At 41.2% G+C, this 23,034-nt stretch overlaps 1 protein-coding gene across 1 annotated transcript; it reads right to left on the bottom strand.

Annotated features, from left to right (window-relative positions):
• Positions 1-1,706: 1,706 nt before the first annotated feature.
• pde4a (phosphodiesterase 4A, cAMP-specific) lies at positions 1,707-20,413 on the bottom strand. The gene is made up of 15 exons (XM_037688571.1): positions 20,220-20,413; positions 17,275-17,568; positions 15,836-15,872; positions 15,625-15,695; positions 14,808-14,857; positions 13,876-13,988; positions 9,198-9,291; positions 8,949-9,112; positions 7,985-8,083; positions 7,320-7,484; positions 7,120-7,219; positions 4,838-4,992; positions 4,594-4,716; positions 2,837-3,019; positions 1,707-2,656 (listed from the first exon to the last, which is right to left on the bottom strand). The coding sequence occupies exons 1-15, from the start codon at positions 20,411-20,413 to the stop codon at positions 2,162-2,164; spliced, it is 2,337 nt and encodes a 778-aa protein (XP_037544499.1). The 3' UTR covers positions 1,707-2,161.
• Positions 20,414-23,034: the final 2,621 nt, after the last annotated feature.

The raw sequence follows: 23,034 nt of genomic DNA, 5'->3' as shown, positions 1-23,034 counted from the left end.
TGCTACAGTGTTGTGTTTGTATGGCAATTAAATATTAATGTTTTTATAGCTTATGACGGAACAAGGAGCCACAAAAACAATGGAACACGTTTAAAGTAAAAAGGCCAGTGCATAATGGGAACCTTTTAAATGGAATAGAAATTCTGGATTCCCATTTTTTAATGAGATGGAAAGCCTTGGTGGCGGCTTCGCAGCTCACACGCAGGCCTCTATCGCACCAAGCTGTGGTATCTTCAGATAAGCTCAGTTACTGACCTGCAGAAACGTGCCCTTACCGTTTAAAGAACCACATTTATATTCCTTATTTTTTACCCTGTGGAAAACAAACACCTTAAACAAACGGGCCCATTTAATCTGCACCGATCGAATCCTAAACGCTCCACAACACGATGCTGATGAGCGACCAATAACACCAACATCTTCAACATCCTGCCGTCTCTGAGCGTTGCTTAACTGTGATCGGTTTTAATTCCTTTTCTTTAATTGCGCTCAGATAGATTTAGGATCTTAATTAAAAAAACAACACATTCTTTATGTTGGTCTGAGCACAGCAATGACAAAAATAACTCTTTTACCCTTTTCCCTCCAACTGCAAAACACAACATCTCTAGACACAACGATACATAAATTAGCATACAGACAGAATATAAACAGACTAGGATATCTTTAATATATTTTATAAATCTACATACTGGTAGGTATGTATCCTGCATCTGACATTAAGGCAAAAAAACCATCAAACATAACAAGGATGATTAGGGACCACCAGACCTCCATTTGGCTTAGTTATAGACTTTTCTCCCTGACATTCTGCCTCCCTGATTTCCTTAAAATCAAACATTTTCCTCCAAACCACTGAAGTTTCTCATCCTTAACTTTGGTGAGAATTGTCACGTATGAGGATATAAAAACACAAACAGTGACTAAGTGTGAGACAACTGAACATTTGTTCTGCTGATGACATAAATCTGTGTCTCGCCAACAGATTCAGCGACTTTTTAAATATAAAATAGGCAAAGAAAGTATGCTTCAAAGCATCACATGGCTTATTCTCTGAATAAAAGTGTTGTTGTTTTTTTTTTTTAATCAGTCTAAGAAAATAAAACTAAAAGAGACCACTGGTGGTTGTGGCGGTGTTAGTGATTGCTCTGCATCTAGAGTTCTGAGTCATAATTTTACCAGAAGAGCAACAAAGGAAGACTTACAGCCGAAAAACGTAACCAAAGAAAACAGTGCTACGCACCACAAGACCATGAACGGTGGAGAAAGATTAACGAGAACAAAATCAGACCGTCCTGTCCCACAATGCATTGCTTTACGACAGCTCCGTTCAGGAAGCTGGTGTTTCAGAAAGGCACAGAGCCATCTCGCACCAGTAGCACTCTCCTTGTAAAGGGAAAAAAAGGATACGGGACCTGTAGGCCCCTTTCATCGCAGCATCGTTCTCCTCATCGCTTCAGCAGTTTCTCCTCCAAACTCTGTGGATTTTCTTATTCTTATTTCCGACAGAAATGGAAAAAAAAAATGTCACTGGAGCTTCTTCGGGGAGAGCAGCGTCTTTTGAGTTTCTAACATACATGACTTACTAATACTGACTGAACACTAAACACACCGATAAGGGATGGCTTTTTCCCAAAGATATTCACTACTTATCAATGTCCTTTGTTTAAATGCACACATACAAACATACTGTCAAGTGTGTGTGGGAATGTGTGTGTATCTGTGCAAATATTTGTGTGTGTGCATCTCCAAAAATAAACAGGATATAAACTGCATGACAGCTGCATGCACGTCGCATTGCATTGGTGTTTTCCACATGACTTCCTTCTTGCTTGTGTTTTAGTGTGTGATTTCGTGTGTGTTTATCTATGTGCATTCAAGTCTCCAGAGTGCTACGCGCTCATCATTCCCCCAGCAATAACGCTCTCCTAAATTCCTGTTAGTCCACTGTGACATCAGTCGAAGGACTCACCACTCCAAATCTACAGTTGCTGTGTAATTAGCTTCTCTTTAAGCAGGTTTTAGTTTATTCCCTTTGTGAAAAATATATTTAAAGGTCTGTATTGTCGTTGCAGTTCTATTTGTTCTTGGTTTGGCCATTGAAAGAATAAACAAGAGAATGTGTGCAAGTTTCAGAGCTATGTCGATACAAGAGCAGAACTCATGTATCTTCAGCTTGAGAAGAAGAATCTTCCTCTTCTTCTACAGGACTTGTGTCAAAAAGTATTTCCTTCTCAGGCCCCTTGCCCATCTGAGTTTTCTGCTCTTCTTCTAATTCCTCCTCCTCCATTGGCACCTCATCTTCTTCTTCTATTATGTCCTCGTTCTCTTCTGCCATTATGTCCTCCTTGTCCTCACTTTTGTCCTCCATGTGACTGCAGTCCTGCGCCACGTGGTTCGTTGTGTTTTTGTCCTCCTCGTGCACCTGTTCTGTCTGAGAGCTGTCTTCCAGGGTGAGCTCGAACTGAAACTTGTCCCTGCACGCATTTAGCTCCTTGTCCTGGCACACAGGAGGTGGGGATGGGCTTTGTGGTATGGTGCTCTGGTACCAGTCCCTGTTGTCCTCCAAGGTGTCGAGGATCTCCTGGGCGTCGGGGTGCACGAGGTCCCCCCATGTCTCCCAAAGAGGGTGAACAATGTAGTCAATGAAGCCCACCTATCCAGAAAAAAAGAGAGAATGGTTGACTTGTTCTTAGCCAGCACCTCGGTGTCAGCATTAAAAATGCAGCAGGTTTGCTGCTGCGCTCGGAGCTAAAAGATCACCGCCTGCAGTGTTGACATTGAGCCAGCTGTGTGATATCATATGCATGTCTGTGTCTCACTGCTAATCGTTTACCTGACTTTTTTCCACAGACGCAGTGTGCTTGTCACACATAGGACTGATCTCCATCCCTCGCTCCCTCTCCTTGTCTCCCTGCCTGAAGAACTCCTCCATGATCCTCTCCGTCCACTGGCGATACACCAGCAGAGGTTTGGTTGGATTGCTCAGGTCGGCACAGTGCACCATGTTTCTCAACACCTGCACAAAAACATACGTGATGTGATGATTTCTTAGTTTGGATATACATAAAATTACACTGTTTTTCTTACGTTAGTCTGACTATTCGCTTTGAAAAAAGCAAACTATGGATCTGATTCTTCTGAGGTTCACTTCATATATTCTTTGCTTCTGTTTATATGCCAAAACCCATTTACCTGCTCATCCAAGACTTTTTTTACTCAGATGCTAAAATTCCAACACCTTCTCTTTACTTTATTTGTCTACTGCTGCCAAAAGGAGAAGGTGGCTGATTGTGTTTTTGCCCATGTTTGTGTGGGTGTCTGCCTGTTACCAAAATAGCTCATAGTCACTGAATGGATTTTGATGAAACTCTCAGAACGTCATTGTTGCATGGACATTCATAACTGATTAACGCTTAAAGTCAATTTGATTCAATATGGCCACCACAGCTACTCAACCTTAGCAAAAAAAAAAAAACCCACTAAAATTGCTATAACTCTGTCAGTTTTACAGCTATTTAACGAACCAAAAGATGGGTGTGGACTACACCTGTCATGATAACAGATTTTGCTGGGCGATTAATTGTCTCAGAAATTATTGCGATAAATGATAACATTGTTTGAAATTTGACAATAATTAGTAATTATTGTCAAATGTAAAAAGAAATGTTGGTAATTTGTTTTGTGTGTAGTACATGTTTTGACCACTGGATGGCAGTATAAGACTGTTTGAATCGAAGAATGGATAGTGAGGGAGCGAGCAGCGTGTCTCTTTAAGAAAAATGGGATGGAGGCCCCTTGACGTGACATGGGCTGTCTCTCCTTCCTGTTTTTTGGTTCTCAAAATGGCAGACATATGCTATGGTTTGAGCTCTTTAGCATAGCATTTGTCACACAAAGCTTTTAATAAAAAAAACTGTAAACAAGTTCTCAGCTTCTTTTTGCAGAGAAAAACAACTTTTTAGACGAATGAACGGGTTTCAACTGTGAATTTCAGAGCTTCAAAAAGACGGAGTTTTTATTCCTGAAGTCAGGCCGGCCTGTTAGCTTAGCTCGTAGCTTAGCTTCTCAGTTTAGCTGTTTCTAACGATCCAGTGATTTTGGACGGTTAAATGAATTGTAAAGAAAAGAGAAAAATGAGAAATAGAGGGATCAGTGAAGAACACCGGAGTTGAGCCTTTTGTCATCCAGTGTCTTCAGTAGAAAGAGAGAGACACGAAGAAACAATAAAGCCGATAAATGAAAATGAGGTCGATAATTTTCATTTATGATGTGATTAATTGATTTTTTTGTTTATCGCGACAGGCTTAATGTAGACACGCTGAATGTGAAGCATATAACGTTATTTTAAAATTGATCAAAACTGCGACATTTTTCATCAGAAGATGAAGTTAGTTTAAACTCTGGCACAAAAGGTGGAAGGCGACATGCATTCCTTCAAGGCCTGTAATTCCTACATGTCTTTACTCCGACTCCACTAAACCAAACTTTACATACCAGCAAGCTTTGACCACATTTTAATGTTTTAACACTGTGTTAATTCACTGCTTAAGTCATGAAAGTAGTAGTTGTTACGAAACACTATAAATGTACCTGTATTCGATCGGTGTAATGGTCGAGCATCAGCACTCCAGAACTCGTGACTTTCTTGGTTTCCACCATAGTTTTGAGGTCAGCCAACAAACTCATGTGTTTGGACATATCTGTAGCCAGAACCTGGTGAACAAAAGTGTTTTCAGTGTAAGCAAGGAAAAAGTGAGAAGTAAAGAAAGGACAGTTGAAGACGAGTGAGGACGATTATCTTTATGATTCAAAATGAATGATATCAAACACCCACCATGTCAATGACGAGTTTCCTTAGGCTCTGTTTCTGCCGCTTGCTGAGGTTCTGGAAGATGTCACAGTTCTCCTCGTGAAGCAGCTTGAAGCCCACAGCCAGGTGATGGTTCTCCAACACAGACTCATCGTTATACATCAGGGCTAACTCGGAGTCTGAGGCAACAAAAATCAGTTCTTCTGTTATTTTATATAAACTCTCACCACTGCTCACACTGATGTCAGTGTACAGATGTGTTACAAGCTAACAGAATAACTTATGACAAAATACCTAAAATCACAACAGTACAGATGGTCACGTCTTATTGTTAAATAAATCTCATTATACACCTCATCACGTCAGTTGTTTTTGCATGTATTTGTATTTTTTTTCTTATCAGCTGCTGCTGAAAGCAAAATAGCGATGGAAGGATTTGAATGCAAACTTTAGAAAGTAATCATTGTTTGAATATCAATATCTGATTAACTTGTGGGGTCAACCCATTCAAGATGGCGATACTGCTAAATGACCTTATCAAACACTGTCAAGTTCACAGATACTGACCTAAACTTTGGTGTGGCTGTAGCTAAGATTAATTTCCAACACATACTCTGAGCACTAACTGATAAAACGTTACCAGCAACTATTGGAATCAACTGTGACTCTGTGTTAGCAAAATATCTCGTAAATCACTGGAAATATTTTAGTGAAACTCCCAGAAAACAAATAGTTTGTTGCACATCTAAAGCTTGTTTACATTTGGAGTCAACCCTCTTCAAGGTGGCCGACACGAGTAATCAACTTTAACCAACGCAAAAATGACAATAAGTCGGCCAGTTTTACTGGTTTTGAGATAAATTTAGCACAGTAGTACCGTATTTTCTGGTGTATAAGTTGCAGTTTTTTGCATAGATTTGCCAGTCCTGCAACTTATACGCCAAAGCTATTTATATGGGGAGTGGTGGTGCAGAGGTTAGAGAAGGTGGGCCTGTGATCGGAAGATCGTCGGTTCAAGCCCTGGTACCGACAACATCAACAATGTGGGTAGGGTCGGTGAAGCACCCACACCTGCCCCCACCCTCATTCGCCACACTCTGGGCCCTTGAGCAAGGCCCTTAACCCCCATCTGCTCCCTAAACAGGTCTCTCTTGAAAATGAGTTCTCGTGGCTCAATGAGACTACCTGTAAAGGGTAAATGAAATGAAAAAAAAAAAATATATATATATATATTTTACATATTCATAAGACAATTTTTGACTGATGCTTTAAATCAGGGGTGTCAAACTCATTTACAAATGGGGGCCAAAATTAAAACCTTTTTCAAACTAAGAGCCAGTTTTAGAATCTACATTAACTCAAGTTAGATACCCAACATCTTTTCTTGGTTGCAGGTTCCTCAAAACAGAGTTAGAATTGGTCTCATTTGATGTTCTCTGTTGCACTTTTGACATCATAATCAAAGGTTACTGAAAAAATTAAAGTGAAAAAAGTATTTTACGTTTAACATATCATCTTGGGGGCCAGATAAGATGTCAACTAGGGCCACATTTGGCCCCCGGGCCTTGAGTTTGACACATGTATTTTAAATGTTCATTCATACTAACATGAGTAAACACTACCATTTGCAGCTGCAAGAGGCACAAGAGAGCCTTCTCGGCTTTTGACAACTACTGGTAGGCATATATGTTGTTCTTGTACTGCTACCTCCACCTCCACCACCACCATAAATTGACCATTAAAGTGCATTTATTAAGGAAAAGTTAAACTGAGACAAACATTTGCTATAATGTTGAGCAAACAAACAATTGTTTTAAAGTGTTAATCTTGTTCAATTTCAAAGAACTGCAACAGCGAGTCCTCTCGTGAGCTCTCCCGTGGCCGCCAATCGATTTTTGGCACAACACCGGTCCACGTTTCCCAGGGGTCAGCAGTGTCGCATAATAAACGCGACTTATACTCAGAAGCGACTTATATATGTTTTTTTTCCTTTTCATGATGCTTTTGGTGTTTGATGCGACTTATATGCTGGAAAATACGGTAACTGGGAATCATCCTCACCACATGCTTTGAGCACTAACACTACTTGTAGGCTGTCACAACACGGCATAAGCTTGTTCATAATGTCATTTACAAGGTTTGATCAAAACAAATATAACTTGGTATCCTCAGAAGATGGTTTTAAAATAAATGTAGCAGATTATAAGATATGCATTCCATCAAGGCTGCTTGTCTTTTAAAGTGATTTTTTTTTAAACTATAATCAAAAAATATTACATTTTTTGATTTTATTTCATTTGACTCACTGGTATTTATGAGGAATTGGTTGGACACTCCTGGATGGTCTACATCATGAATGGCAGCAGCAAACAATGCTGCTAATATCTCCAGATCAGTGAATACAGCCTGTCAGAGAGAAGTGAAAGAAAAGTCATTTGTAAAAGCATTTAGCTTTGTGATGGGCAGTTGCAAGCTTTTGTTTTATTAAACTAATAAGGATACTTGCATCTAGAGCTGGTGTGGACAGCAGGACATGGGTGGACTGGGTGACATCAGCAGCATGAAGACTGTTGTGGTAGGCGACGTTGGCGTGATAGTGGTCCTCCAGGGTCATCACATAGGTGACAAAAGTATCCACAGGGATCCTAAAGGTCTTTAGCAGATCTCTTTCCTGCAGAGGGGAAATATTCATGGGGGTTGGGTTTACAGTTCAGCCCAGACTTTAGATTAAATATGAGAATACTTAAAATGCAACCTTATTGTTCATGCATGAAGATGCAACTTGAGAAACTTCCATAGCAGCAAATTAAGAAATGAATTTTAAATGTAAATTTATCAATTTTCTGCAAAATATTTTTACACATTTTGCCAATCAGGTAAATTCATCCTCCAGTCAGCCAGAAAAATTAAATTTGACCATACAGCAGACACTGTGAGAAGATTTTGTTTATGCCACAAATGATTTTCTTTGTCTAAACTAAACAAATTATAGATGCCCCTAAATCTAATGAAGCATCCAAAGAGGGATGCAACTCAACATGTAACAAAAAAATAACGTTTAGACAAGATTGGTGCAATGTGAAAAAGTCCGTCAATCAATTTTTATGACTGTCACTTAAATTCTTCAGCCAACTTGAATGTTTAAGCAAAGTTTCTGTCGTTTTGTCTCACCTGGAAGATGGCGAACATGATGCAGCTGAGGGGCCGATTGTTAGAGAACTCTGCCACATGAAAAATATTAAGGCCCCACTTGTTCAAGTCGTTCAGCTCCTGAAGGAGCAACAAACAGGTTTAACATTTACAGGAAACATGATTATAGAGATTTAATATTTAATTTAATATCATAAATGATTCAAAAAGTGTTTATTGAACACATTGTATGTTACAGTAGGTGACATCACACCGGAGAATGTCTGACAGGAGTTTGTTAAAAATCTTAAGAAAAGAAAGTTAATCAGATTTAGATGTACAAATAAAAACATTGGTTGTACATCTAAAACTGAATAATGTTTAGTCTATTCAATCCATACCACAGCAAATAGACTAAACATTAAAATGACTACAACACAGCCATTTTTACAGCTACTGACCTAAAATTTGGTGTTGTAGTAATTGAGACTGATCCCAACAAAGCGCTAACAGATTGTGCAAGAACTCAGTTTGAAATTTAATTATTAACTATATGGAGTCAACGTTGTCTGTCTGTTAGCAAAATACCTCATGAGATGTATTTTAATAGAATTTACAGAAAGTAATTTATGGATGTGCATCTACAACTGATTAACTTTTACAGTCAGTCCAATTTCAGTGGGCCAATGCAGCTAATCCACATTAGTCAATACAAAAATGTGTATAACTCAATAAGTTTTACAAATATAGCTTCAAGTTGATGTGGTAGTAGCTGAGAGTCATTCACAAAATGTACACTGAATGTGGCATCTTACAGTATCATATGAACCTGCACATATAAGTTCAACAAAAACAGCCAGAGCTTTTATCTCAACACGAGTAGATCTTAGTGAAATGTGGCAGGCGGTGTACAATCCTTCAAGAAAACAAAACCGTAAGTTTGTCTGTGTTCTGGGGTTATATCCAGCAGCTTTTATCTCATGTGCTGCTTTTTAGTTTTAGTCACCCTGGCTAAAGCTTCCTCGTGTTCCGTCTTCACGCCGAATCGAGGCAAGGTGGAGTTGGAAAGGCTGGAACTGTGCGTGAGCTTCTTCACGCCGCTGATGTGACACATGGGCTTCTCCCTCTCCCTCAGAGTCGGCGATGGAATCTCCACTTCGTTCTGCTTCTCTGAAACAATCAGGACGCCACGGTCAACCACTTTAACCTCAGATCTGTTAGGTTTGACGACAAACGGGTGCCAGGTTGGCTTTACCTAGGAAGGTAGTAGAGATGTATTCTGACACTTGGTTCCCTGAGCGACTCATCTCTGACAAATGGGACAGCTCCCTGTTCAACATCCTCTTGAACTGAGGGGAGAACAGACAGAAGTGAGTCACAGAGTTTACATTGTGAGAAGGTTGGTATGCTTGTAAATTAATTTGCTGGAGTTTAAATTTCACTTGCACGCCAGCAGAAATTCCTTTGATTTTAATTTGAGAAAATAAATTATCACCCTCATCTATAAAAGGGTATGAAAATCAATGATGAATCATCAGTCCTCCTTTTCTCAGAGAACAGGCTGTTCAATACCTCAGCTTGGTTGGCTTTTCAAAACGTGTTGCAGCCATGATGTGCCATTTTTACATGCATTGTTCCTTCGACATCTGCAGCGTCAACCACAGTCTGCAGGTCCCAGACACAAATGTGATCAAGCGAATACATTATCCCCGCAGGAGGAAAACGCTACGAGTGTTCTCCGAGCTTTTTATGTGATGCTTTGCTTCTGCAGACAAACACGAGGTTTTAAATGACTTCCTATCAGTCGAGTCATGAGACGGCACATTGTGGTTTAGACAGACCCCTCAGTCTGTGTCCCACTGACTTATCTTTCACACATAACAATTTCCATGGCAACCGGCAGCAGTTGCTACGGCAACTGCCTCCTCACAGTCAGTCCTTCAGCTTGATGTGAGAGCCGTGGCTGTTTGGGTGACAATCTGAGGGTGTCAGCAGGTGCCTTTGACCTTTACCAAGGTCAGCCATCACATCCTTTTCATCTCCTGCTCACTACAGCTTTTGACTTATTTGTTTTTAAGGAAAACAAAACCATCACTACAATAATCAAATCCATTTTGTCTGGCTACCATCATTTCATCCATCCATCCATTTTCTTTACCCACTTATTCCATTTTGGGTCACGGGGGTCGCTGGTGCCCATGTCCAGCAATCACTGTGCAAGGGGCGGGGTACACCCTGGATGGGTCGCAGGTCCATCACAGGGCCACACAGAGACAAACGAGACAAACAACCATTCACTCTCTCACTCACACCTAAGGACAATTTAGAGTTACCAATCAGCCTAACATGCATGTTTTTGGACTGTGGGAGGAAACCGGAGTACCCGGAGGAAACCCACGCATGCACGGAGAGAACTTGCAAACTCCACCCAGAAAGGCCCTGGACCGGGGTTTGAACCAAGGACCTGCTCGCTGAGAGGCAGCAGCTCTACCAGTTGCGCCACCGTGCTGCCCGGCTACCATCATTTTTCTCATAATTTTTCTCCAAACTAGCTCTTCTTCTTCTTTTATTTTACAGATGATCTTTTTACTGTAACACAAAATCATGCAAGCAGTCAGGCAGCACCAGTCATCCAAAGCCCTAAAAGCCATGGCCCAGTGGCACACATGGGCAGCAGGTGCAACTCAAACCTCCCTCCACACACACTCTCATCCTTTCCTCCCCTAATGCTGTAATGCTGAGTCATAGCTGCCAACCAACACTTCTAGGTTGCCAGGACAAACAACACTCTTCCTCTGACACCAACTAATGAGACAGAGCACAAACATGACTGCAGGCATTTATACACCTGCAGATATTGACGACCAAGGAGGGATACACCTTTTTTTTAACAGTCATGGGTCAACAAACAGCGCACGTGCACACTTTGCTCTGAACTGTGACCTGATATTTCTGATGCAGAAAAACCAAGGGCAGGGAGATAAGTTGGCTTTTGTGCTGAACTTCTGTAGATTTGACTATAAAAGGATTAGATAAATGTTCAGTCCATTACTTTTACATTCTCGTGACTTCCTGAACTTTGTGTCGAGGTAAGCTTCAGGAGGGATGTGGGACTCAGGGTAAGGATGGGAATGGTCGTTGTGTGGCACTCTCATCTGCTTTCAGTAAAAATGGATGAATTATTTTTGTCTTAATTGAAGCGGCTCAGCTTTTTTATATATAGAACGGAGATGTAGACTAGGTGTCAAAGTGCGAACATCCACAGGCAGACGAGGAATGAGACTAATACAAGTCTTTGTTTACATATCTGCCATGTAGACACCGAGCAGAAGTGATGAATTCTGTCCGTCTTGGGTGGATTTACGGATATATTATATTCAGGAACATTCTAGCTTCTCTCAAAGCCAATGCCAAACTCCACAATTTCATGTTTACCTTAAAGCAGTTCACCTATAACAACAAAAAGCTGAACACTAATGAACGAAGCACAACATTTAACAGTTATGTACTGTAACTTGATAAAAAAAAACAAAAAACAGTAGATAAAGTTTCCAGAGCATGTGTCCAAGACTGGATGGTCCAGACTTTGCTTTCTGTCTTGAAGTTGTCTCAGCCTACCTGGTCCCACCAACCGATGAGCCAGGGCCTTGAGCAGGTCTCGCAGAACAGATCTACTAAGGGCGTCCTGCGCTCTGCCGTTGTTCCACCACCCTCCCCAATTCCTCCATCGGCCACGCCAAGGTCCAGCTCTGCCCCCGGCCTCCCCTGCAGGGGACTGTAGCTGGAGGAGCGGGGCAGCCTGTAGCCCCCCGGTACAGGCGAGGGACAGGGGGATGGCGCCGGGTCAATGGTCTCAACCACACCCATGTTGAGGGCCACCGTGGGTCTGGGCCTAAGACACAGGCGGGAGGGACGGTAGTGAAGTGGCGCGGTGGTACTGCGGGTGCCCCAGTGGCATGAGGGCGTTGTCAGGGTGTGGGGGGAGAGGCCACAGCCAGTCAAGCCGGGACACTCCAGAGTGGCGTCTGCCCCACTGTAGGGAACGGGGGGAAAGGGGTTGAGGGTGGGGGCAGCTGGTGCTGGTCGTCCTTGTCTACATGCAGAACTCCAAAGCAGGCCCCCACTGTTGGTCCTGAGTCAGGCTCCAGCCTCAGTGTGTTCAAACGATGAGGGTCCCCCGATGGGCAGACCAGGACCCCCCCTGGATCTGGCTGCTGTGGAGACTACATCTTATCCCATTTGCTGAGCAGGCCGACCCAAATCTAAAGTCACCAGGGATTAAGGTGGGTGCTGGATGAGTAGATGGAGGTAAACAAGAAGAACTGTGTGAAGGACACAGAGAGGAGTTGGTGAACAAGATGAGGGTTAGTTTGGAAAGGATGTAAAAAAAAAAAAAGGGTTTGCAGGAGTTAATTCACAAATAAAAAATTAGGATGAAAAAAAATATAAAATGAAGAGATAGCAAGACAAACCGGAGGCTGTAATTATTGAAACTGGAGGAAAAAGGAACTTGGATGACAGCAGGAACTTTGGGAAAAGGGAGATGGAGAGAGGGTGTGGGGTGAAGACGATAACAGCAAGAAAAAAAAACAAGAATAGTCGGGATGAGAGAGGCTTGGATAAGAAGAGACAGAGGAGGATGGAGGTAGGCCTCTGGCAGACGATCGGGCTGAAGAATCACACCAAAGCCTTGGTCTGGAAAACCGTCTCGCTCTTCCTCCGTCTCCTGCCCCTCCCCAATGGTACAGATCCAAAGGCCCTACCGGTGCAGCAGCCTGTCTGTGCCACCTCTCTGCTTGTATGCAGTCAGCTTTCCTCCTGATGTATCCCGTCTTCTGCTCCAAGTCAGTCCATTCTTCAACCGGCCAAAACACCACAGGTCTAATCCTTCAGACTGCCGTTCGTCCTCCAATGCTCTGCCGCTTGCGCCATCTCCCTGGATGCTGTAGACAGCCCTCTCAAGCTAATCAGGCAGTGGCTGCAGGCGCGTGCATGTGTGTGTGTCTGCCCCTGCCTCCCGTTCAAGGCTGAGTGCGCATGTGCGACACGACAGCATGTACGTCTGTCAAAATATGTGTGTGAGTGAGGATGTGAGTAGGAGTGTGTGCACCTCTGAGTTAGAGGATTTCTGCTGCTCAGCTGCTGAAACATGTTCACAAAAACCCTCTGTGTCCCTTGAGACTGTCCACGCTTTAACATGCAAGCTGTGTTGTATTGTTTCTTGCTTTTTAATTGTTTCCTTACAAGTCTGACTGAATATGAAGACATCACCTAATTTAATAAGAGCTAGTGGAAGACAGTAGGCATTTCTGGGCTAAAACAAGGGACGTGGCGCTGTCTCTTTAAGGAAGGAGACTGTTAAAGGTGCATCTTCTTTCTTTCATTGGTTGTTGTCTAAACCACATGTCTCGTGGTCAGAGTGGAAAGCCAATGACTCAAAGGGAAGGGCAGACCCTGCTGCTGTTAGATAGCAACCAAGGTTACAGCAGAGACATCAGCATCAGGACCAGTCGTCCCCATGTCCTCCACAAAGACCGTCACATGCTGTACAACTCTTTCACCCTCTCTACCCCTAGAAACACAAATCCATAGATGTCCATGTTCACGCAAACAGACATGAGTTACTAACTCAAAATGCAACAAGGCTGCACGCCATGTTGCCACACAACAAAAACTCCAACTCATCAACCTTAAAAAACGCAACAATCCATAATAATCATTAGTTGAAACACACTGCAGCCCTGCTGTGACTCGTTAAGCAAAGCAAGCAGTCCTGGCACAGTCATACGTCAACAGAGGAAGAGTCTTTTAATGAATGGGAAGGTTTTACGTTGAACTTTTAAAAAGTTGTTATTCGTCAAGATGTTGGTAACACACTGCGTTGATGCTGACGGTCAGTGGAGGTTCATGTTTGTGTGCAGATCTTAGCGCACCTTGTTGGAGGCCATCTCACTGACGGAGCGGTGCGTCTGAATGGTCTCCAACTGGTCCAAACACCAATCCAGCTCCTCCAGAGTCTCCCGAGCCATCTGCTGGTATGTCTCCTCTGAGAAGGAGACAGACACACTCTCAGGGGATACAACAAGAGGGGATACAACAAACCAGTGTGAAAAGAAGAGCACCCAAAGTGGTGTCAAAATATTGGGAAGACTTGATTTCTGCTCGTTTTATTTAAATCTGGAGTTGGATGCTAAACGTCATGCAGTTTAGGAGTTGAAAAGTTTCACCTATTTTCATTCGCCTCTGAAAGCAAAGGAAATAATGCTTTTGCCCATATCTGTGTGTGTGCACTCTTGTGATTGTTGGGCAAAATAGTTCAGGAACCACTTGGCAGATTTTAATGAAACTATCAGAATGTAATCATTGGATGTCATGACTAACATTTAAAGTTAACCCAATTTAAGACGTCTGGTGTTAATTGGTCTAAAAAGCTAAAATGGAAAAATAAAACAATATTACTTTTAATTATGGTTCATCATTGAACTATAATTTAGTGATAAAGCAGCCAAAGTTGTATTATTTTTAAACACACTTAGAAGTCCTGAGGAAAATACTCCAGACAGCTTAAAAAGTTTACAATTAAGTCTGGCTTCTTAGTAATAAAATATATAGAAATAAGGGATACAATTTATGCTCCATTCTGTCTATTAAAATACAATTTCTATTCATAAATTTAATGGTTTTTTTTTTTCATTCAGTCCCTATAAATCCAGTAAAACAAACATTTGCTTGAAAAAAAAAACACACCTTGTGATGTTTCATACAGTTTCATTACAGCTAATTAACTTTAGGAGCCTTAACACGTTAATAAAAAAATAAAAATAAAAAACACCTTTGATTACATTTGAATTAGCTGACAGCATACCAGAGAGTGTAGCTTGGGGGACAGTGGGTTGACTGGTCACTGGTGACCTCCTGTGGACAAAGACATCATCAAATCACAGGAAAAATTAATCTCTGCTGCCCCCTTCTGGGATTAAACCAAAATTACAACCAGCATTACAGGATGAGGCAACAAACAAGGTTGATTCACACAGGAGAAACAAATATTAGTTTTCTTATGATTCACTTTAAAGCTTAAATAAAACAGTTGGTCTGTGTCAACAATTATGTTAGTACTGAATTACACAATGTTGTTTTTGCATTTTTAAAGTGCACCGGTCTTCTCCAGATTCAGCTCAATTATATCTAAAAATAGTAAAAGACAAAGCCTGACTCCTGCTTTCTTTTTTAATAATCATTTAATGGGAGAAGCCTTCCCAGGGTGCAGCACTGTGCAATTATAGATGCTGATAAGTCTCTGCTGTATATACCATATTGACGTGGAGCTAAAAGACTGCCAGCTCGAGCGCCTTCTGTCTGCTGCATTTCAAGGGAGAATAATTTTAGCATTATTGACCATCTCCATCGTCTGGGCAAAGAGTCAGGGACATACATCAGAGATGTGAAGCTCCATGCGCTCAGTCCTCAGTTTAGCTAACTGGAAATGTGCTAGATGATGCAGATGATATTTTCCTTCAGCGGTGTCTGAGACTCATAAACCGGTTAATCATGATGGGTATAAACGTTTCCACATGGGAGCGAAGGAGACGGAGACATCAGCGCACACACATTGCAAACAAAGCAGGTAGTCATGACGAGCACAAGTGTGGGGAAGAGGATTTTGGCTGCATGATACTGACTTGTTAGTGGGTGTTGTGACATTGGCGAGGATGGTGAAGTTGCTTCTTACAGTTCGTAGGCTGGCCAACACCTGGGGGGTGGATGGACAGTGTAGGAGGGAAGGAAGAAGGGAGAGGGTAGGGAGCAGAAGGAGGGGAGGACAAGTTCACTGCACTACTTTGCCACCTTTTATGGCTAGCTACAGAAAATAGGCACCGCAGTAAAACGTACCTGAGCAAAAGGGGTGACGATCATGTCTTCGGCGTGCCTGCCAGACAAAAAGGCCAGAAAGTGCAGAGTTAGAGGAAAATGGGTGGTTTGAGCAGCTCCGAGGCTCGACATGAGCGCTTATAAATAAGGCTGCATTTGTGAGGTGGATGTTTACAAAGACTTGTGTGGGTCTAAACAGAGAATTAATCCAGAAAAACACACGGAAGGGTTGTTCTTTTTCTTTAAAGCTTAACCAGAGACCATAATTTTTTGTTCTCTTGCCTCCATTAGCTCAAGACTTGCATAATTATAACATTAATTCTAACAATATTTGGGCATTGAGTGTAAATAATGTGATAATTGCTAATCTTATGATTATTATTATCCCCCCCCAACACACACACTCTCTCAATGGAACGCAAACATATCAAGCAATGAAACTAAGAAGTTAAGCAATTTTTTTAAAAGACAAAAATGTAATTTTTGAATTTGAAGGCAGCAACACATCTCAAAGAAGCTGGCATTTTAGAGAGGCCGAATCTCTTAGAAGTAAAGATGGGCAGAGGTTCACCAGTCAGTTAAAACTGCATCTAAAAATAGTGGGAACACTTTCAGAATAATGTTCCTCAACAGAAAATTGGGGGAAAATTACAATTCTATAATGTACAGTTCATAATATCATAAAATATTTTAAGAATCTGGAGAACTATCTGTGCAGAAAGAACAGGACTAAGGTCAGTGTTGGCTGATCTTCAGGCCCTCAGGCAGCACTCTATTAAAAACTGTTCTGTCCAAAGTCACTTAAAATGGACTGATGCAAAATGGAAAACTGTTCTTTGGTCACACAAATCAAAATTGTTATTTTTTTTATTTGAAACCATGAGGCCACCATGCCCTCAGTACAAATGAGCAGAGGGATAATCTGGCCTATTTTCAGCTCACAGTTGAAAACACTGCCTCTCTGATGGTATAGGGGTACATCACTGCCTGGGGGTGCTGGAAAAGCCAGATGTGTAAGAAAAGTATATACAAGTTTTAGCAAAGCGTATGCTCCCTTCTAATTAAAAAGAACCAGGAGTGTTAAATAACTAAAATCCTACAAAAATGGGACATTTCCCTCCAAAAACTCCAGCTGCTGGTCTCCTCAGCTCCAACGTTGACAGACTGTTGCTGGAAGAGGGGATGCTTCACAGTGGGAAACATGACTCTGTCTGAATATTTATACTGTAGATGTGTTGCTGCCATCAAATTCAAAATGTAATTACTTGTTCCCTCCAACATGGTTCAATTCTTAAGTTTAAGCATTTGCTAAGTGGACTTTCTTTTACTGTGAATGAAATGTGGGTTTATGAGATTTGCAAATCGTTCCATTTTGTTTTATTCACAGTTTCATCCCAAACTTTTTGGAATTGGGGTTGTACAACCACTCATCATCCATGCAGGGATGTCTTTTTACTCACCCCTCACTGTTGATGGAGGAGTTGCGCGACATGGTTTTAGGGGATGTGTCGTAGTCCGAGTCGGAGCGATACAGGAAGGACTCCCGGCGCTGGCTCTGAGGAAACGAAGGGTGGAGCACCAACCCAGGACTCGCCTGCGAGTCCATGGGACTGCGGCCTGGTGAGGGACCATTCTCTGCATCAAAGCTGAAGGAGTAAAGGAAGGAAGACAGGAGGTTTACATTTGTTACATTTCCTGTTTCTGTGTTGCTCTGTGTTTGTCTCTCCGTGGTCATAAACAGTAAGACGATAACCCTGATGGCCAGACATGCAGCCTGCAGTGTTTGTCGTTACTTGGAGAGAAAGTTGTAGAGAGAGAGAGAGGAGACAGATGCTCGTGCTGTGACTGCACTAATGTTGAGTTGGCAGACCGCCTCTGGGCTGCTTTGACAATTACACTTTACTGACAAGTCATTTTTTCAGAGGAAGTCACGTTTAATTGAGCAATAACAACCGCCAATTCACTCTCGTCAAAGCTGCATGTACGAAGACATGAATAATTGAGCCAGAGCTGAGCTCTAGATTCAACTCCAAGGATCTAAGATGAACTCTTGACCGATTCTGAAATGCTCAGAGCTGTTAGAAGATCCCTGAGGACTTTGACCTCAAGTCATGCTGACATCCCCGATTTGTTTATCTTTTGCACACATGGATGCACATGCACACATGTGGGTGACGCATGCAGCGGTATCGTATTACTCCACCAATAAACAGATCTGCATTTACAAAGATTTCTGCACTGTGTCAGTACTTCAAAACCAAACAAGCAGATAAAAACCAGTTATGCTCTTTTTGTTTAAATCAGCAACAAGGACAAATATGCAAGTAGACTCCATTCCAATTATCGGATCTATTTTTAGCTATATTTTTCCCTCAACTTGTTAAACTTTTGAAAGTGGCCTTGAACGTTGTTCACTTTGATTTCAAAAGCAGAGCCGGATATTTTTAGAATTTCCTCTTCTAAATTGGCCAATTATAAGACACCCCTTTCCCCACGAGGCTTCATAAATGTGGTACCGATCAAATTATCATTAAACGCGTTTCCTCAGTAATGAAAAACATCAAAAATGTCTGCTTGGAGGGGAATCTCTTTAAGCTGCACATGCTAATCCCTCATTTTTATTTTATTTTATTTTTTTCTGTGGGAATTCTGAGGGTAACTATCAGACTTCAGCTTTTTGAATTTATGAGTAATCCACTCCAAAATCTTCTTGTGATTTGCATTACAGTTATATATATTAATAATAATATATGATGATGCCTGAATAAGCTAAAAAAAAAAAAAAGGTCACATATCAGACCTTTATTTTGCTGGAACACATTAAAGGTTGTTGATTTAAAAAAGACCTTCGACACTGACCACACCATTCTCCTTACTGAATAAATATGGCTTAGAGGATTAGCACTACAGTGGGTATCTAGTTATTGAATAATAGGAGACAGTTTGTACAGGTAAACGATGTAAGCTCTGAATTTTGTGTGAATGGATGTGGAGTTCCTCAGGGCTCTGTGTTGGGACCAAAAGTTGTTTATTTTGTAAGTGAATGATCTGGTTGATGTGTCAGGGCTTTTGAAGTGTGTTTTATTTGCAGATGATACCACGTTTTTTTTGTTCGGGTGAAGATCTCGAACGGATGTTAGAGATGATACAGGCAGAATTCGTAAAAAATACAAACTTGGTTCCAACTTAATAAGTTATCACTAAATTTTGAAAAAAAAAAAAACCTACATGAAATTTAGTAATGGAAAGAAAATTATCAAAGTCCCATTTAAACTTGACAGTATTGAAATTCATAGAGTTAATGAAATAAAATGTTTGGGTGTCGTTATTGATGAGAAGCTGACATGGAAATCTCATGTAAATTACTTACGAATAAAAACAGAAAAATCAACTTCATTATTGTATAAAGTAAAAGAGTTTTTGAATGGCAAAGCTTTGTATATATTGTATAATGTAATGATTGTTCCATATTTAATCTATTGTATTGAAGTTTGGAGAAAAGCATGCAAAACAATTACAAATCCTATTTTCATTTTACAAAAAAGAGCTATAATAATTATTAGTAGGAAGTGCTATGGTCACCCAACAAATATATTATTTCATCAGTTGAAATTATTAAAATTTTATGATTTGGTTGAATGTATAAAGCATGTATAAAGCTCATAAATAATATTACCCCCAAATATTAAATTAAAATATGTTTTAAAAAAAGAGTCATTATAACTTTAAGGAAATGAAAATGTTTGTAAAACCTACATTTAGAACTAGTCTGAAGGAGCTGCATTGTAATTCAGGAAATGTGGAATTGTCTCGATATCACCATCATTTTTTTAAAAACAATTTACATGTTTAAAAAGATGATTAAGTTAAAATTGTTAGGAAAGTATGGCACCAAGTGAATAATGCCTAACATTTTTGTTTTCACTTTGGAGATGTTCAAGCCTAAGTTGTTGTTTGTTTAAAGTTATTTTACATATTTTTTTAAATAAGGGGCAGATATTATAAGAATTGTTTTCTTCTTTCTGCACCCTTTTCATTCAGTGCATTTTTTTCTTTCTGGTGAATTTTTATTTTTTATTTTTATTTTTTTAATGAATAAATAAATGACAAAAAAAAATAGATTAACCAAAATGATTGAAAATATGTCAACAATGAATATGTCTGTGGTAGAACTGTTTGAGGTATAAAAAAAAGTCTAACAATTTTGATGTATTAGTACATATTTGGCTGTATTTAAGCAAAGTGTGCAGATAAAAGTGTTTTATTTACAGTAAATGCGTACCTGCATTTCAGAAATGAATGCCAAGATACCGAAAAAAATAAAAACAGGAGAACCTTTTCATATTTGAGTTCATATTTTGCATTGAGTACCTTTAACTACCACAGCCTCAGTTTATTACTGTACCTGCACAGAAAGTTGGGCATGCGTCTGAACTGGATGCTGCGGTTCAGCTTCAAGCGTCGAAACAGAGATGAGCCCCCGTGTCCGCGTGATTGATCGTCTGGTGACAAAGGTGAGGTGAGGGAGGGGGCATGGTGAGGTAGACCCTCAGGACTCTCCCACAACCTCAGCTGTCGTGTCAGCTTCCTCTGACTCATGGCTGCTGGAGCTGACCGGCTGAAGAAAACTCCCCCAGCCTCCACTTACAACTGGCTGTCTCACTCTCTGGATGGCTGCCTCTCTCCCACGCAGTCCCCCCCACCACCACCACCACCACCCTCATCCACTTTTTACTCCGGCAGACAGAACTGCAGCACCATTTGCTGCAAACTGTCATCAATTCAGAGCGAGATCCATATGCGCTCAAGGCCCGATCCTCCCCTCAGTCCTGCTCTCCGCTCATGTGTGCCATGATGGAGGAGGCAAGTTCATCAGCATGCATATCCTTCTGTGATCCTCAAGGCCATGGATGTTTAAACTCTGATTCCCTCTCCTCACATCCACAGTTTGTTCCTTGGATTTATTCAAGTCTCCTTAATCCTCGCTCAGGCAGGTTGTTTAAAGTTTGTCTGTTCCCACAGAGTCTGATATTTCACCTCATCAGCTCCGGCTGACTCCTGCTGCTGCTGCTGCAGGACTTCCGCCCCATCTGGTCTTCAGTTTTCTGTCCTCACAGCTCCAAAGACATCCATGCTGCAAAAGCAACTCGTGATAATCTGTTAATTTGTCCTTACTGGCTAGCGTTGTTGCCTTCCCGCTTGCATTTGTTAGGTTCCCATACCACACTATCGCAAAACATGTGCTCTGGCTGTCCTTATCTCACTGCCGACAGTTCCTCTGCAGCAACAGGAAGGCTGATCAGAAAGAGAAACAGACCACAGGCGCTAGAACAGAGACATGAAACGTCCGTGCAACAAGGATTTGAAGAGAAAATATACAAACAAACCAGAAAGAGGAGGAGAGAAAAAAATTAAATTCAGGGGAAAATGGGTTGACTCACTGTAAATGTTTACTTGTTCTATTAAAGAGCATGCGAGGTTTGTGCCCAAAACACTTTGTTTTGTATTTAGACATGAGCAACCTTGTACACCAACAGCATTTTCCTTGGCCTTAAGAGGCACCGTGCAACCTTAATACTCTGCATTTGCAGCAATTAGACCATGAAATAATTTTTTAACGAGGTGCATTAGGTCAAGCGCACGTAATTCAGTGATGACATTGTAGATATAAATGGCAGTTAGCCTCAAGCAGGAATTACTTCACACATATGTTGCTCCGCAAGAATAAAACACTCAAAAAAATTAAAAAATTAAATAAAATCCAAATTTGGATGCATTTTGTATTTATTTCAAAAAGAAGAAGAAAGAAAACAGCTTGTTGACCACGGTGTGCATCGCGTTTTCTGACAGCCCAATCCTTGATGAGTCTCATGAGGTGTACTTTATGACTTTCATAATAGCACGCGTTGATTAACGCCTTTGGAACCGTCTGGTTAACCCCAGAACTACCAGAATGGCGTTTTGCAACAACACACCAGAGGGTGAGGCAATTTCCTTTGAGAAGAGCAAAAAAAGAGAAGTAGTAATTTCTCACTGTCTCAGTAGCAACTGGCAACTTTACTGTTTAGCTTCACTTTAGCAGAAACTCATACTCAAGAACAGCAGAATACTGTAGTTCTATGATAGAAATTACACTATTATATATACATTTAGATGTGGTTTATAAAATTTACATGCATTCTTTGAAGGATTGCATATAGCAGGCCTCTTTTCATGCCAGACTTCTAAGATGATCTGAACAGGCAGAGTTGGTCAAACCTTGGCAATAACATAATCTGCAATTTGACAAAATAATATAAGTTGACACATGCAGCGTATGTGCTGTGAATGACTCTCAGCTACTACCAGGTAAAACTCTGAGCTTAACAGGTGTAAAATTGACTAAGTGAGAGCTATTTTGTTTGTTAAGGTCAGCTGGTCATTTTGAACCTCAGAGGTTAGTCACTTGTAGTTGTGCATTTAATGAATACCTTCTGTAAGTTTAATTTAGTTCCTCGCTACTTCACGGTTCAATTTTCGCAGACTCGCTCTTTCGCGGTTTTTCAACGTAAGATTGTACACGACACATGATTGTCAACTTTAATATAACTAATGATCAGGACGGTACGGAATAAAAAGTTAGCGGGAGCGGGAACCAACCAATAGGATCAATTTTTTAAAACTTTGAGCATGTACTGCCATTTTGGAGTTTTCTTTCACTAAGCCTATACTGTAACACAAGTCAAAAGAACTACACGGCCCAGAAGCCAACTGTGCTTTCTGTTGAACAGGGCCGCTGCTTTCTGCTGGACGGTAACGGGGTTCGGCCTGGTTCTGATCACAGTGATACTGGTCCTCATGCATAGAGTGTCGTTCCTGGAGCGACATCACATGCACATCAACCTGGATGGGGCAGTGGGCTTTGTGATGCTGCAGGGGAAAGTTGCACCCGAGTCCAAAAAATCCAATCCGACCCGGCCCCAACCCGCAGCCATTAGCTCTGAACCCCACCTGATCTGACATACAGGTCCGAACCCGCTGAGTGCAGCAGCTGAATGAACGTCCATTTGGGCTGATGGATCGCTGGCAGTGGTCTATCTGCATCTTAATGGAACTTTTTAGCTCTTTCAACCGGCTGGTCAGTGTGCATACATCAGGTGAAAGTACGGCAAGCCATGTTGGCATATAAGTAGATCGTCGGCCGCACATGTCCCTGACACAATAAAAAGCCCAACACCGAC

Source organism: Nematolebias whitei, chromosome 15 (genome assembly GCF_014905685.2).
Source record: "Nematolebias whitei isolate Nwh7 chromosome 15, NemWhi1, whole genome shotgun sequence".
NCBI lineage: Eukaryota > Metazoa > Chordata > Actinopteri > Cyprinodontiformes > Rivulidae > Nematolebias > Nematolebias whitei.
This window is presented reverse-complemented; position numbering and strand designations above follow the sequence as displayed.